This window comes from Gadus morhua, chromosome 3 (assembly GCF_902167405.1).
Source record: "Gadus morhua chromosome 3, gadMor3.0, whole genome shotgun sequence".
NCBI lineage: Eukaryota > Metazoa > Chordata > Actinopteri > Gadiformes > Gadidae > Gadus > Gadus morhua.
Window position 1 is genome coordinate 5,402,672 of NC_044050.1, and position 16,678 is coordinate 5,419,349.

General features: G+C 45.9%; 1 protein-coding gene across 1 annotated transcript in view; it reads right to left on the reverse strand.

Annotated features, from left to right (window-relative positions):
* Positions 1–975: 975 nt before the first annotated feature.
* Positions 976–16,678, reverse strand: part of pcdh7a (protocadherin 7a) — a 37,983-nt gene continuing 22,280 nt past the window's right edge. Inside the window, exons 4-5 of the mRNA XM_030352341.1 lie at positions 5,560–5,761; positions 976–2,509 (exon numbers count right to left, since the gene is read on the reverse strand). Coding sequence (XP_030208201.1) covers positions 1,959–2,509; positions 5,560–5,761 — 753 coding nt within the window. The 3' untranslated portion in view covers positions 976–1,958. The remainder of the gene's footprint in view (positions 2,510–5,559; positions 5,762–16,678) is intronic.

Sequence of the window (16,678 nt, forward strand, 5' to 3'; positions counted from 1 at the left end):
GCATGCAAAGCCCCTATGCCGTATCCTGGGACAGATTCAAGGTCACCCCTGCTCACTCCAGTTTCTCTCTCTCGCTCCAACTCTCCTTGCCTCTAACTCTATGTCTCTGACTCTCTCTCTGTCTCTCTCTCTCTCTCCCTCTAGGATCAGAGATGGAGGTTGAAGGACCTCTCTCCCCTGTACAACCGTTATGCACACATGGGTCCAAAGATTGTTCCTAAAGAGAGACCGTTTTCTTTTTTTCATTCTTTCTCACTCTCTTTTTTAAACAAATCTTTCATTCATGCAGTCCTTTTTTTCTTTGACAGAAACTCGTTTTTCTTGAAAGTCCTACTTAAAGTATGTGGAATATGTTATACTCCAAAAATGTATACTATTACATAGATGTCAGCAAAATTCACTATACATAGTCCCTTCCATCTCTTGCAATCAGAAGGATGAATCGTTATTTAAATACATGTTTAAATACTGGCTTGAGGGGAACAGGCAGAATGCTACAGCTATTTCTATGAGAGGCAATATGTAAAAAAGTATGATTAAGAGTGCATACACACATAGTGTATATGAAGATATGCATATATGGGTAGTTGTATTCATAATTCAGCTAAGTTTGTGGTTTGTGTCTATGTCTGTGACTGTTCAATGTATTATTAATGTTCGCCGTATTACGCAGCCACCGAAGCAAGACGGTAAGATGGATTCAGTGGTCGTGTGAATGTTTTTTGTGTATAAGTGTGTGCTGGTGTGTGTGTTTGTGTGTGTGTGTGTGTGTGTGTGCACATGCTTAACTTCCCCATGTATTTTGTATGCGTGTGAAATAATACTGATCTATGAATGTTGGGTGCGTTTGTAAGATTATTGTGTTAGAGCGAGGGCTCAGCACCTTGGAGTAAACGGTAATGGTAGTCAGTTTGGCAGGGAACCAACACTGTGGACACATATACACACACATACAAACTGGCTGAAAAGGCAAAAAAGATAAGCAGTACAGTATTTTCTTTTTTCGAAACAGTGTGGCACTTGTTTTCTGAAAGTATGTTTAAAGATTGTTTTCTATGTCTACTCAGAATAGTGTATTACTACTGATATTGTCCAAGGAGCTTGGACTCAAGTTTCTACTGTAAAAAAATTGACTGATTCCCTCTCAACTGGTTTGTGGCATCAGTGTTTTTTTCATTTCCTCATAGATTACTGGGCATGTATTGGTTGTTGGTTATAGATAGTACATGATGGAAGAGCCGCTGTTTCACAGATTTGACAGTTTGAGTTCCCGTTTGAGTGGTTAATGTCCATAATACGATGTTTCTTAAAAAGTTCACTAGGATTGATCTGTAAGAATTAGATCTTGAAAACCAAAAGAAATATCAAAACAATTCCATTCCATGCCATGGGCGTTTCTTTTATCCACGTTTGAGGATTAAGACCACAATGGTTTTTTTCAATGTTCAACAATTGATACTTATAGGTGTGTTATAATGCATTTGGTATGTTTTTCTTTTTATGTTGTCCAGCAGGGTGATGATATCACAAAGATCAAACTCTTGTTTTTTTTCTTCTTCACACAGTTCCCTCCATCGCAGGGGTTTAAGCATGCATTGTGTTCCGGTTTAAACTGTCCTCAGGTATGAGAGGATCACCAGTTCCTTGCACCGTATTAATTGGGCAGCTAGCTTTGAGGAGCTATACAAATAGAAACAAACTAGTCCTGGTTAGAAAGTACTTATTGTCTGAGAGTGCTTCTGAGAGTTAATAACTCCAATTTATTTATATAAATATTATTCAGCTTAAAAAAGTTCGAATTCGACGGAATCATTTTTCTTTCAGACGTTTTTTTTCACCCAACATGTCTTCCCTTTTTCTGATTTAAAAGGGCACCCAATCACTCTCGTTCGCAGGTTAAAAGTCTTGCAGAGCTTCGTCTTATCTACCAGTCAGTGTGTGTGTGGCGGTGTGTGTATTCAGAGGTACACCTCGCGGCGGGAGAGGGTGAGGCAGGATGTGGTCTTGTAGTCTCCTCCCGTCCGCGTCAGGGGGATCACCTCTAGGGGGGTCTGCCCCTCTCCCCCCTCCTCCTCCGCCTGCCGCCTGCCGAAGCCGGCGCTGCTGAACGTGTCGTAGGACGCCGAGGTCATCTTCCGGTTCAGAAGGTTGCGGTTGTGGTCGCCCACGTTGCGGTTGCGGTCGCCCCTCCCCAGGGTGCCGAGGGTGTCTGCGTTGGCCAGGGGCAGCCGCTGCCCTCCTCCTCCGGTGCCGACGCCCCCAAGGCCCGGCTCGCCGCTGCAGGCGCTGCCCGCACTCTCACTGTCGCTCTCCGGGTCGTTGCTGCGCAGGTTGTTGTTGTCGTCGCCGGGAGCGAAAGTCGAGAGCCGCGATGGGTCGCTGCCGTGACGCTGGCGTTGGCGTGGCGACGGGCGGACCACGGGCATCCAGCACGTGTCAGAGTGTCCGAACTCGTCACACTCACGGGTGCACTTCCCTGTCAAAGTAACATCTGGCAGCTGTCTGGCATCTGGACATGGAGAGAAGAGACAAGAGAAGAGGAGTGAGATCCAGGAGCAAGAGGGAGCTGGAGCAGGAGGAGTGAGTTCTCGGAGCACGAGGGAGATGGATCCGGAGGAGCGAGATCCAGGAGCAAGAGGGAGATGGAGCAGGAGGAGTGAGATGTAGGAGCAAGAGGGAGATGGAGCAGGAGGAGTGAGATGTAGGAGCAAGAGGGAGATGGAGCAGGAGGAGTGAGATGTAGGAGCAAGAGGGAGATGGAGCAGGAGGAGTGAGTTCCAGGAGCAAGAGGGAGATGGATCAGGAGGAGTGAGATCCAGGAGCAAGAGGGAGATGGAGCAGGAGGAGTGAGTTGTAGGAGCAAGAGGGAGATGGTGCAGGAGGAGTGAGTTCCAGGAGCAAGAGGGAGATGGAGCAGGAGGAGTGAGTTGTAGGAGCAAGAGGGAGATGGAGTAGGAGGAGTGAGTTGTAGGAGCAAGAGGGAGACGGAGCAGGAGGAGTGAGTTGTAGGAGCAAGAGGGAGATGGAGTAGGAGGAGTGAGTTGTAGGAGCAAGAGGGAGATGGAGCAGGAGGAGTGAGTTGTAGGAGCAAGAGGGAGATGGAGTAGGAGGAGTGAGTTGTAGGAGCAAGAGGGAGATGGAGTAGGAGGAGTGAGTTGCAGGAGCAAGAGGGAGATGGAGTAGGAGGAGTGAGTTCTAGGAGCAAGAGGGAGATGGAGTAGGAGGAGTGAGTTCTAGGAGCAAGAGGGAGATGGAGTAGGAGGAGTGAGTTCTAGGAGCAAGAGGGAGATGGAGCAGGAGGAGTGAGTCGGAGGGACCGCAGTGACAAGAGGGAGAAGTTGTGAGATGAAGGAGGTGGAGTGAGATTTAGGAGCAGGAGTGAGATGGAGAAGGAGTGAGATGGAGCAAGAGGTGTGAAATGGATGAGCAGTAGGGATGAAAGTGGGAGGAGCAGGGGTAAGCTGGAGGAGGAAGAGTGAGATGAGCAGGAGGTGTAAGATGGAGGAGGAGTTACATGGAGGAGGAGAGGGAGATGAGGAGGAGGTGTAAGGTGGTGGAGGAGGAGTGAATAGGAGCTAAGCCGTAGGGGTAAGAGATGAAGAAGGGATACATTACTAAGACAGGACGACAATTTATTTGAAAGAGCAGTGGAGCATGTCTCTGAATTTGGTAAAGTGACACAGAGTAAGTGTCAAATGGATTTAAAACCCTGACCTGTAGAATATATTTCCTACAAATCCTGGCAAGGTCTACAATTAGGTGAAAGGGGAAAGTTCACGTAAGGCTGGGTGGAAATTACTCATGGGTGGCACTGTGGTTAGCACTGCTGCCTCACAGCAACAAGGGTCTTCCTTTCGAACACTGGCCTTGCTTTTCTCCTGTTCTCCTGCGTCTTTCTCTCCTCTACTAATTAGACCATAATACAGTAGACTAATTAGAGGGAAACTTTCATTCCAGGTAAGGGCTGTAACAAGAAACCAGACCCTAATATCCCTTTAGGATTAACATCCAAAAGTCCACCATGATTCTGCATGCTACAAGGTATTATTGACAATGTGAAGAACTACAAAGGGCCAAGATAGGGGTTATTCTGTGTAGGGGTGAACATAAGGGTTGTTGTTAATAATGTTACGTAAATTAAGCACATAAGCTGTAATTACTACACACAGCCACAAGGGAGCAGGATGAAACATACAAGCTGTAATAACTACCCCAGCCACAGAAGGCAGCATTTTTAAAGGAGACATATTATACCACCAGGTGTGAGTGTGATTAGCCTTACAAGCCGTTTCGAAAATCTGCCCCATATGACATCACACGATAATGCCCACCTAGATCTCTGCTGGATATATGAGCAACGTTTACTAAGTCCAATGGGTAGGCTGGTAGACTGATCTATCCAGCACAGATCTAGGTGGACATGCCCACTAGTAATGTCATCTGGGGCAGATTTTCGAAACGGCTTATTAGGCTAATCACACTCACACCTGGTGGCATAATATGTCTCCTTTAAGACAGACGCAGAATCCGCAGCTAAGACGTCACATAGGCCACGCCCACTTCATATAGGCCACGCCTGCTTCACATAGGCGACGTCTACTTGATACATTCGTAGCGCCCAGAGCCAGAGGAGGTCAGAGAAACATAGGCAGACCCGCAGAGAGCCTCGGGCCTAAGCCCCTGGGCTCAAAGTAGCTCTTCGGTATTTCGCTCCACGCGTGTTAGATACAATTCCCTCCCTTTTGCTTCATAGTTACCATACCGAAATACTTTAACAAATAAAGTCAGCTAAAAGCGACCCGTTTTGAACTCCTTTCAACAAGAACACGACAATAAACATATACAGTTGGAGAAGCATATCAAATGTGTAATTAGTCCAGGTTAAGTCAACGTACACACACAAGCAGACACTTCTAAGCTAGCTCCATAGCAATGAAGCTATGACTCTGCTAATCTAGCACACAAGACATGAGTACATCTGCTTAGGCCACACAAACAAAATTGGATAATTTATTACTGAGGATCAAGGGGTAAAAGTACATTTTCCTTGGTGAAAGTCAGAATATTCCTATTTAGTTGAAAACTGAGCTTCAATAGAATGTAGCCATGGTCAAATCTAAGAACTGCACAAAGCATCTCTCTCTCTCTCTCTCTCTCTCTCTCTCTCTCTCTCTCTCTCTCTCTCTCTCTCTCTCTCTCTCTCTCTCTCTCTCTCTCTCTCTCTCTGCATGTGTGTCTTTTTTGTGTGTGTGGGAGGGTAGTTTGTAATAAATGAACCATTCAAAAATCCTTGAAAATAAGTTTCCTTTCGATTAGGTGCTCTGATTTAAAATGCCCTGCACATTCACAAAACAGAACAAATATGTTCTATGTTGAGGTTGTCAAGCATATGTATTTGTGTGTGTACGTGCCTGTCTGTGTGTGTGTCTTCTGTGTGTGTCTTTTGCGTTGTGTGTGAGTGATGTGTGTGCATTATGTATGCAAATGTGTGGCAGTGTGGCAGTGTGTGTGTGTATGTGTGTGTGTGTGTGTGTGTGTGTGTGTGTGTTCCCTCCCCACCGTTCTCCACGTGTTCCTCCTCTCCCACGCTGCCCTCGGGGGTGGTCCTCTCGTACCCCTCCTCTGGCAGGGGGAGGGCTCCTAGGCGGGGGCCGGAGGAGCTCTTGCTGCTCGGCGTCTCAGAGTCCTCCATGCCGCTGTCATAGCAACCGGCATCCTGCGGCTGGCTGACCACGGAGAAGGTCACTCGGCGAAGAGTCCCCTGCAGGAGACAGAATGTCTGATTAATCATCCAGAAATAATCCTTGATATTCCTAATCAGGTGGAAGGAAATCCGGACGGGCCGTGGGTTCATGTCAACACACTGGGATAATCTGGTCATGAAGGATTAATGGAATTAGACCCATCCCAAACCACTGCGGTGCATTTTGAATTCACAGTTTCGTTTCTATTTATTATTCTCTGCAACAAATGACCGTCCGTCAGTGTAGCGTGGGTTTACACATGTTGTGGTTAAGATCTTTCCTGTGGCACTGATCTTTCATCTGGATGCATTTCTTTCCGACCACTGAGAATCACTCTGGTAGCTGGGTAACATCTAACACAGTAACCTTCTCCCTATCTGCTCTGATTCTCTCTTTGTACTTATCCTGCTCAGGGATAAACCTATTCATTGGCTTATTTATGGAATTATCCACAGAATAGGAACACAGAGACAAAAATACTTGATGTAATGAATTAAGAAAACACACATTTAAATCTAAACTATTTCATACTAATCCTAACTGGAACTCTACTCCGTGGCTTCATCACATTTGATGAGTGGAGCTTGCTGGTAATATAGACTATCTGACACATGAATAGGATTCATAGACACAGGTCACATACACAACCCCCGCCCCTCCCCCAACAAACACAGGGAACAAAATGGAGAACTGCATGGATGACTGACCAAGCTTCCTCCCAGAGAATCAACTTCTCCTCCTCCCCAGTCTAGTGACTAGACTACCTTATCCTCCTCCTCCCAGTCTAGTTACTAGATCACCTCCTCCTCCTCCTCCTCCCCAGTCTAGTGACTAGACTACCTCTTCCTCCTCCTCCAAGTCTAGTTACTAGACCACCTCCTCCTCCCAGTCTATTGACTAGACCACCTCCTCCTCCCAGTCTAGTGACTAGACCACCTCCTCCTCCCCCCCAGTCTTGTGACTAGACCACCTCCTCCTCCCAGTCTAGTGACTAGACCACCTCCTCCTCCCCTCCCAAGTCTAGTAACTAGACCACCTCCTCCTCCCCTCCCAAGTCTAGTAACTAGACCACCTCCTCCTCCCCTCCCAAGTCTAGTAACTAGACCACCTCCTCCTCCCCTCCCAAGTCTAGTAACTAGACCACCTCCTCCTCCCCAGACTAGTGAATAGACCATCTCCTCCTCCTCCTTCTCTACAGTCTCGTTACCAGGCTTTAGGGAGAAGCGTGTGGGGAAAGAGCATCAGAGATACTTAAAGACTGTATCCGCGCCCGGGGGACACACAGCCTATCTCCTCCTCCCAGTCGCTAATCTGAGCGCCTGCAAATTATTACTCCACCAATTTAGATCTCCCTTAAATCCAGCACCCCGGAGAGAGAGAGAGAGAGAGAGAGAGAGAGAGAGAGAGAGAGAGAGAGAGAGAGAGAGAGAGAGAGAGAGAGAGAGAGAGAGAGAGAGAGAGAGAGAGAGAGAGAGAGAGAGGGGGGGGAGGGGGAGATAGAGGGAGTAGGAGGGAGGGAGAGAGAGAGAGAGAGAGAGAGAGAGAGAGAGAGAGAGAGAGAGAAGTAGAGCAAGAGAAAATCAAAGAAAACTGAACAATGTGAAATTCTTGTGAAACGGAGTGCAGAAAAGGGTAATGGTGAGGGTGGTGGTGAGGGCTGGTAGGGTGGTGGGCAGGAAGAAGTTATTATTTAATTACCCAGGTCAATACATCAGTGACCTCATAGCTGGCTACAGCCATGGTGTTGCCAGGTGTGGTGGTGAGGGGTGGTAGGGGTGGTGGTGAGGGGTGGTGGTGAGGGGTGGGAGAGTGGTGGTGAGGGGTGGTAGGGTTGTGGTGAGGGGTGTGTGGCTGGTGGTGAGGGTGGGAGGGTGGTGGGGAGGGGGGTTGAGTAGTCACGGGGGGATGGGTGAATAAGAGCCATTATGGTGATGGTTGGTTATTTTTATCAATTCTTCCTTTTTCGGATGCGCCAGAGACGAAGGAACATTTCAACATTGCACCTAATGAAGGACAAAGGGGGATAGTAAAAAGAGATATTCGATTTGTGAGAGAAAAGAGCCAGGGCACACAGGGAAATGGATTATGGAACTTTTGTTGGGCATTCTTCTATTTTATTTCTCTTACTTCAAGAGATGGTAGACAGAGCATTGCAGATGAAGTGGAAAGAGAGAGAGAGAGAGAGAGAGAGAGAGAGAGAGAGAGAGAGAGAGAGAGAGAGAGAGAGAGAGAGAGAGAGAGAGAGAGAGAGAGAGACAGTGAGAGACAGTGAGAGAGAGAGAGAGAGAGAGAGAGATAGAGAGAGAGAGAGAGAGAGAGAGAGAGAGAGAGAGAGAGAGAGAGAGAGAGGGAGAGAGAGAGTGAGAGAGAGAGAGAGAGAGAGAGAGAGAGAGAGAGAGAGAGAGAGAGAGAGAGAGAGAGAGAGAGAGAGAAAGACAGCGTTTTGTTTCTCCATCAGTACGCCCTGCGGTTCACCCGTTCCACTGAGGGTTGTGTTCCTCACATGCTGCGCCTCTCTCTGATGGGGCTACACCACAGAGACAGGAAGACGTGTGAGGGTGCAATGAGTGAGTGTGTGTTTGGTGGGAGAAGAGAGGGAAGATGGGGGAGTACTGATAGTGAAATGGAAGAGCATGAAAGAGAGGTAGAGCAAGATGCAGAGACGGATGGATTGTGTCTGTACAATGGGATAGGGTTGCAGGGAACAGCACACAGCCTCGTCTGTGATTGACACCTTACAGCACCCCGCCAACGCAGCCTGTTAGCCCATTGTGTGGTTCTGCTCTGTGATCCCATCACATTCAACTTCCTACAACCGCCCCCCTCCCTCTTACTATCCAAAGAAAACCATCCAGAACACAATTCCATTTCCTTCTGATAATTCTATTTCCTGTTTTCCTCCTTGATTCAATTTACCTTTCCCTCCACTAACCACATTCCATGGGAAAATGTTCTTCTCTCCAAAGCTCTCTCCAAAGGTTTCTCTCTCTCTCTCTCTCTCTCTCTCTCTCTCTCTCTCTCTCTCTCTCTCTCTCTCTCTCTCTCTCTCTCTCTCTCTCTCTCTTCTTCTCAATCTCTCTTGCGGGTGCGGGTGGGTTGTTAACTGACACCAGTCTCTATCTTCTACTCCAACAAATCCCTCCCTATCTCCGCTATTCTAACTGAACCATTCACAAAGAGCCCATCTCCAGCTTTGGCAGAACTTTCTTTTTCAGTTGCCATCTATCGCTGGTTCCTATTTAGATCATTTTCATTTATATTCAATTCTATTCCCTATTGTATATTTATTTTCCTATCTTGAGAAGAGTAGGCTGTTAATACGATTAATAAGCAGCAGTGAATGATTTTATATTATGTTGTATACTGGTCCATTATCATCCTATAGTCACAGAATTATGAATAAATTCAATAATCTCGATTCCTCCTTTTGGAGGGTTCAGTTAATAATGGTGGGAAGGGAAGATGCCCTTCAAGCCATTTAGAAAAACATGAGGTTAAAAAGAGAATGGTCAATAAACAGCTCCTTCTGAAAACATTCCTGAACAAATACAATTGTTGTCCTTAACAAATATATTTCTTTGTGGCCTGAATACATAAACGTTTAGTAACTCTCCACTCATACACACACAGACAGACACACTCCCAGCTGTACCTGAGTCAATCTCAGGAGAGTAGGACAAACCAGAAAACAAAGTGACAGTCGGTGAGCTTCAACATAGACACAGTACACCATGTACAATGATACACACTCTAAATAAAGACACAGGGTTAGGGTCACACACACATAAAAAAAAAGGCACACTTATACACACACACACACACACACACACACACACACACACACACTTGGTTGGGTTACATGTGTCGTATACGTTCATGGCTGATGGAATATTAATTCCAGTGACTGAAGATATAAAAGTAATTTGCCCATAATCCGTCATGTCCCATTACTGTTTAATTCTGACATGGAAGGTCCATCGACACAGCAGTGTATAGTGTAATGCTATTCCCTTGCTTGTGGGTGTTTAAGTGTGTGTTCCATTTTTAATAGACCATGAGTGCGTGTGTGTGTGTGTGTGTGTGTGTGTGTGTGTGTGTGTGTGTGTGTGTGTGTGTGTGTGTGTGTGTGTGTGTGTGTGCAAGTGTGTGTGGGAGTGTGTCTGCTCATGTTGTGTGTGTGTGTGTGTGTGTGTGTGTGTGTGTGTGTGTGTGTGTGTGTGTGTGTGTGTGTGTGTGTGTGTGTGTGTGTCTTTGTGTGTGTGGCTGTTGACCAAAGTGAAGGCTGCAACCTTGCTAGAACACTTCCTTGCTAGTCGAGTCCTATGGAGATGAGGCTAGAGTGCTGACTAGAGTGCTGCCTAGCGTTTGTAGCGTTCAGAGTTTGGAACAACTTGCTAGTGTGGAAGCGCTTCCGCTTCCGCTTTTTAATGCTGCTCCATTGGTAAATATTTTAATTGTTTAAATTGTTATTGGCGACAGTAGTTTGTTTAAACACCAGCTACTTACATATTAAAACAAATCGATCCATGCAAAATATAGCCTATCATTAAGTTGCAAAAAAGTTTGAAAAAAATCACACAGGTAAATTTTTGCATTTACATGATTAATCTATATATATTATTTCTGAAAACGTTCAAAAACTTCACTTGTGTAAAGCAATGTGTATTGCTTTCCAGATTCAATTTGTGAACACCCTGCGCAGCGTTAGTCTAGAAATCTAGACGCCCCTAGCGGAAGCCAATTGAATTTGCAGCCAGGGAGCCAGGGATATCTTTCTGATATGGGTCTGGTTTGCAAGGCTAGCGTAGCATGTGAACGCAAAGGAATGTGTTTATATTGGCTAGTTGAGGATCCATCGATGCATCCTTGAAAAATCTCGGAATTCTCAAAAATAAAGGACGCGAAAAAGGGTGACGTAGCATCCTTAAATAGGCGGCCGTTGAGCATGCTTCGTTCTCTTTGGGAAACAGCCTGTGTGTGTGTTTTTGTGTGTGAGTGTGTGTGTGTGTGTGTGTGTGTGTGTGTGTGTGTGTGTGTGTGTGTGTGTGTGTGTGTGTGTGTGTGTGTGTGTGTGTGTGTGTGTGTGTGTGTGTAACGTCAGCTCAGGCATCAAGGTAATTAGTGTGTAAGCCTCCTTGCTGTCGGTTCAAAGAGAATTAGCGAGCTCTAGTTAATTACCAGTTTCCCTCTCTGCTTTCTACATGTGTCTGCATATTCAAAAACATGTGGGGCTGGGTGTTAATGTTTTTTGCCATACGTGTATGTGTGTGTGTGTGTGTGTGTGTGTGTGTGTGTGTGTGTGTGTGTGTGTGTGTGTGTGTGTGTGTGTGTGTGTGTGTGTGTGTGTGTGTGTGTGTGCGTGTAAATCTGTGTGTTTATTATGCTGTTTATCTGTTCACATCACAGTATTCTGCTGTCCGTGTTTTTTGTTCTCTCACTGTGTGTGATTGTGCGTGAGTGTGTTTGTGTATGTCTGTCCGTGTTATAGAGAGGGAGAGAGATATGTTATGTGTGTGTGTGATTATGTGTGTAATTATATGAGATATCCATTTGTGTTTCTGTGTTGTGATTGTGTGATCTTTTGTATTAGAGATATGATTATGTCTGTGTGTGAGAGATATCATTTTCTGTGGTGTGTGTGTGTGTATTTCACTGTTTGAGAGATATTTTTATGTGTGCATGTGGGTCTGTGTGCCATCCTACACGGCTGCCTGCATAAGTTATGGGTAGGATATGATGCAGCTTGTAAACATGGAGGAGGGACCCAAACTACACTCCCCATGGCTCTCTCTCTGCTCGCTCTCATTCAGCCTGACAACTGTACGTTGTTCTATAATTCAACAGTAAATAAACGTTGTCTTGTATTGTTGTTTATATTTGCAATATAGTGTTGGTTTTGGGGGTAAAATTATGTTCTAAATATAGGTCTACGTAAGTTTAATGCTGGATCAGAATATATATAATTTTCTACTTTGGTCTAACATTACATATTTATGTTACCAAATTAAATATTTTATCAGTAGTAGTTTGGTTTATGATGATATGAAGTTATGACCCAGTTCTGATCTTAACAAATGTGTGAGAATGTGTGAACAATTCACGAATTTCTAACAGGACCCAATGCTGGAACTGGGCCCTAAAAGTAAACACATCCCCTGACACCAAGGGCAGACAGTCTGGCCAGAGCACAAATCTCAGAAGCATCTTAAGCACTGCAACTTAACGGCAATAACAATGGCAACAGGGGGCCCCACTGCGACTTTAATGTAAAAAATAATATCTATATTTACAGCACCGCTTCTCTGCAACATTAAACCAAACGTGTAACATATCAATCACATAGTATAACACAACACTATAGTGATGATTCATCAGTTTGTTAATAATAAGCCTGAATGATCTCTTAACCTCTTGTTCTGCTCCTGTTCTGAGCTCCTGTTATGTACGTTTCCCTGCTTAGGAACGGAATTTTTTGTTCGATTTTTCTTATTATTTTCAGTTTGAATCCGTTATGTGGTCACATGGGATGTCCTTGAAGTTTGAAATTACTTCAAAAGTAGATTATTATTTATCATTTGCTGATTCATTTATTTAATGCCCTAATGGGATGTGTTGACATCCTGATGTGACATTCAGCCGCCATGGCCACATGACGCCCGCGGCGCAGGCTCGACATCATGAACATTCAACTAATGTGTCATTTGTGTTTCCTCGCCAAATATAATGTTGATCTGGCGTGACAGTGACATTTAGGAGTGCTTTGGCAACAGGGCGCATCATAAATAAAGCCTTATCATGATATATATATATTTTTATTATTGTTTTAATTTCTAACTCCTCAATCAATACCAATCCAACCATCAAGATGGCCTATTGTTCATATAAAAACAATGACCTCCAACACAAACCCCATCACCTCTGGGTGGAGGCTCCGTCTTCATAACATATTGTTCTCTTTTGAAGGGTTGAAGAGCCCTAAGTGATGCCTCAGAACAGCTGGCAGACAGGGGGGACGGCTGAGTTGGTCGATGCCCTCTGAGCTGAGCCCAGCCAATGAGAGCTGTGTCGAGAAAAGACTTGATTGGTGTAAACAACCCGCTATAACAGATTTAGTGTTTATTTCTTTTGCCTCCTGACTGGAGGAGGAGAGCCTTGACCCTGGACCCGAGAGGCCGCTCTGCGCCGCGTGCATTTGTGTCCCCAGGCTACAGCCAAGGGCGAGCATCCTGTTTACACGTCCTTCACATTAAGGGACCGCACACACAGGTGTTGAGAGGAGAAGACGGAGAGCTGGAGGAGAAGGAGGAGGAGAGGTGGTGAGGGAGGGAGGGAGGGAGGGAGGGAGGGAGGGAGGGAGGGAGGGAGGGAGGGCAAGAAGCAGATGGTGTAATAAGGCAAGTTGTAAACAGATGAATGAATAAAGAGATGACTAGAGAAGGGGCTGACGCTCCAGGTCTTCCTAGCAGCGTGCACTAAGGTTGGGCAATATGTCCAAAAATGAATCTCCCAGCATCAGTATTCTGTCTATGAAGACAAATGTTGAAAAAGGCTTTTAAAGAAAGTCTTTTTAATGTGCACATTATAAACTTATAATAAGTTATGAATACACATTTCAAATAAATACTATTTATGTCTTTATATGATTATATATATATTATATATAAGGATGTTAATGAATGCTATTGAAACATCTGTTGTTTATCCTCGAATTGATCTCATTTTTCTATCAAATATCAGTACAGTTAAACTGATGGGTATTGGATCTCTATGTGGAGCTATGCTGAAATGCTGCCTGAACGCTGCCCGGTGTGCAGTATTTCTCATGCCTTCTCTATCACCTCCCCCTTTACTCTAAGCATAGTGGGGGGAGGGGCTCAAAGCGCTGAATGTGCGTTGAGAGCCAAGCTGAATTCGTCTCAGCGTTTATATCACCTGATCTAGCAAAACAATGCCCTGACCCTACTAATTTGGCTTAGGCCCCGTCCACACAGAGCTGATTTTTTGGTCTTGTGCGTTTGGGCTGACCGTCCAGACAGATCCGGCGGATCTGGTGCCCGAAAACACACTTTTCTGAAACCAGCTCCCAGGGTAGATTCAAATAAAAACTGACCTATGCGGTTTCGTGTTTGGATTCGGGTGTACACCTGAAACGCAAACGATGACGTCATCGCCCCCCCACCAGCTGGAATGAATGAATCCGTCTTTACTGACTGAGATATTCCTGAACCGCATCAAAGGAAAACTGCATTTTGCCCTTGTGGACGGGGCCTAAGTGACACATTCCCTATAGGATGCTATTGTTTCACATACCTGTAGACCCTCAAACCTTAACATTATTACATTAAAGCGCTTGTTTCATACAAAATACTTTATCAGGTTTGGCTGACGAATGCGTTTTCAACAGATATCATGATATCAGCGTATCGGAGATCTCATCACCTACTAAACTTTTGGGCATTTCTAAACGCGAGTTAGTGGTTGAATGCCGGCCACCAAGCGACCTGCGCCCCTTAAATGTGACAGGAAATTAAACCTTACCAGAAATATGGCTATTCCCCATGTTTTGTAACGTTGGTCCAAACCAACGTTACATTATTTGATTTCGTTTCATCAAGGGTTCACAAAATTGTTGAAATTAATGATATCCAGTGACTTTGTTTGCATATTCCTAACCAAGGACAAGAAGGATGTCTCCACCCCAACATGTAGGCCCGCCCTAAAGATTTTGGATTGGTACGACGAGGCAGGATTTATGGTTACAGCCAAAAAATGAATAATTCTGTTGAAACCATGGCCTTTAGGGGATTCCAGAAGAGCGTTTGGCAAACATGACGTTGGGTAAGAAACAGGCTGGGGCTAAGCGTGCGGAGGTGCGAGGCAAGCTGAATGGAATCTCTCCAGCTTTCTGACTGACAAAGAGACAAACAGAAAGACAGAGAGAGATGAGCCAAGGTGTACTGCTGCACACAAGCATACACACACAACCGCACACACATACCAACAGACAAACACACACACACACTCACACACACACAAGTGCACAAACCCATACTCACAGTTGTGCATGCACACACGCATGCACACAAGCACAAACTAGATGGCTTGTGCAAAAAAGACCTTGAACTAACGCACAAAAGCAGCAATAACCCACACACACAAAAAGACACACATACACTCACACAAACACACACATACACACTTCCAAAAACACACTGCAGTGGGACCACCTCTGCAGTAAAAGCAATCTCTGTCTCTGTCTCTCTCTCTCCTTCCCTGTTCCCGCTCTCCCTTCCTCCCTCCCAGTGTCTCATTCTATCCCCTCCCTCCTTCAATTCTTGCCTCGTTGGGTACTTTGCCGTCGCAATGCATCCCACTTTTTTTTGCATCCTTTCCCCATCTCTCTTCACCTCTTTCTCTCCTTGCACCCCCCCCCCCCCCCCCCCCCCCTCTCTCTCTCTCCCTCTCTCTCTCTCTAGCCCCCTCTAGGAGCAGGTGAGGAGGAGTCTGCTCAGCAGTATCTGACTATCGGCCCGACTGTGAGAGGAATGATAATCACTCTGCTGCACTGCAGAGAGAGAGAGAGAGAGAGAGAGAGAGAGAGAGAGAGAGAGAGAGAGAGAGAGAGAGAGAAAGAAAGAGAGAGAGAGAGAGAGAGAGAGAGAGAGAGAGAGAGAGAGAGAGAGAGAGAGAGAGAGAGAGAGACAGATGGAGAGAGTGAGAGAGAGAGAGAGAGGGAGAGAGAGAGAGAGAGAGAGAGAGAGAGAGAGAGGGAGAGAGAGAGAGAGAGAAAGAGAGAGGAAGGAGAATACCAGGGAAGTACAGAGAGAGAGAGAGAGAGAGAGAGAGAGAGAGAGAGAGAGAGAGAGAGAGAGAGAGAGAGAGAGAGAGAGAGAGAGAGAGAGGGGGGAAGGAGGAACTGACAGAGATGGGCAAAATAGGCAAACCATGGAGGCAATGAGCTTCACGTGGGCAACTACTTTCCTCTTTCTTTCTTTCTTGATGTGTAGAGTTGAATATCTCTCTTTTGCTGCACAACCCAACCAACTGATCCGTCCATAGCCAGCGCCTGCTGCACCAACACTTCTCGTACCAATGAACCCCACCTATAGCCTGTAGCACTACAGCAGCGCCTCAGCCACCATGTGGAAGAGAGAACATTAACTGCAGCAGAGAGGTCATCTGATCGGCACAATGCGGCTTCTCTGTTGGATCGCGCCGCTGCTGCAGTCTCCACACTGCTCCCTGCTGGTTAGAGCAGGAATCGCTGACAGCAAACGTTGCTGGTGCGCATACTAACTAGTATGACACTTTCTGCGCCGCACTGCACTACGTGTGCACGTTAGACTTTGCTGAGGCGTGTGGGCAATAAATCAGAGTGTTTTTAATGGGAAGGTATTTAAGTCATGCTCTGTTTATTACCAAAATGCTAACTAGCTGCTGCGTCGGCGGGTGTGCGTGTGAGGCTTTTTGTTATGCATCAATGTGGGCTAGTGCGGACGAGAGAGGACAAAGAGAAGCGACCGGAGAGAGCAAGAGAGGGAGAGTGAGAGATAGAGACGGGAGGGGGGCTTAAGTGGAAGAAATAGAGGGTATAGAAGCATGGAGAGATGAGGGAGACACATGGAGGTAGAGAGAGCGATAGAGAAAGAGAGCTTCACCCTCTGTGGCTCCAGCACTGCCATGCAGCACATCTTTGTTATTGTCAAGCTCGTCTCCATCTGGCCACTCCAGGCTGCCATCATACATTGAAAATCACTGGCTCCATTCACCGTGATAGGCCTTTGAAATGTTGATCCTTTTGTGCATTAGTGGCCATCCAGTCGGTGTTTGGAGGGGACAAAGCAGAAACAATGGGACATAAATGAAGTGGAAGGCTCGGCTTACCGGACAAATGCCCCCAGCTCCGATTAGCTTTGTCGCTCCGTTGTGTGTTG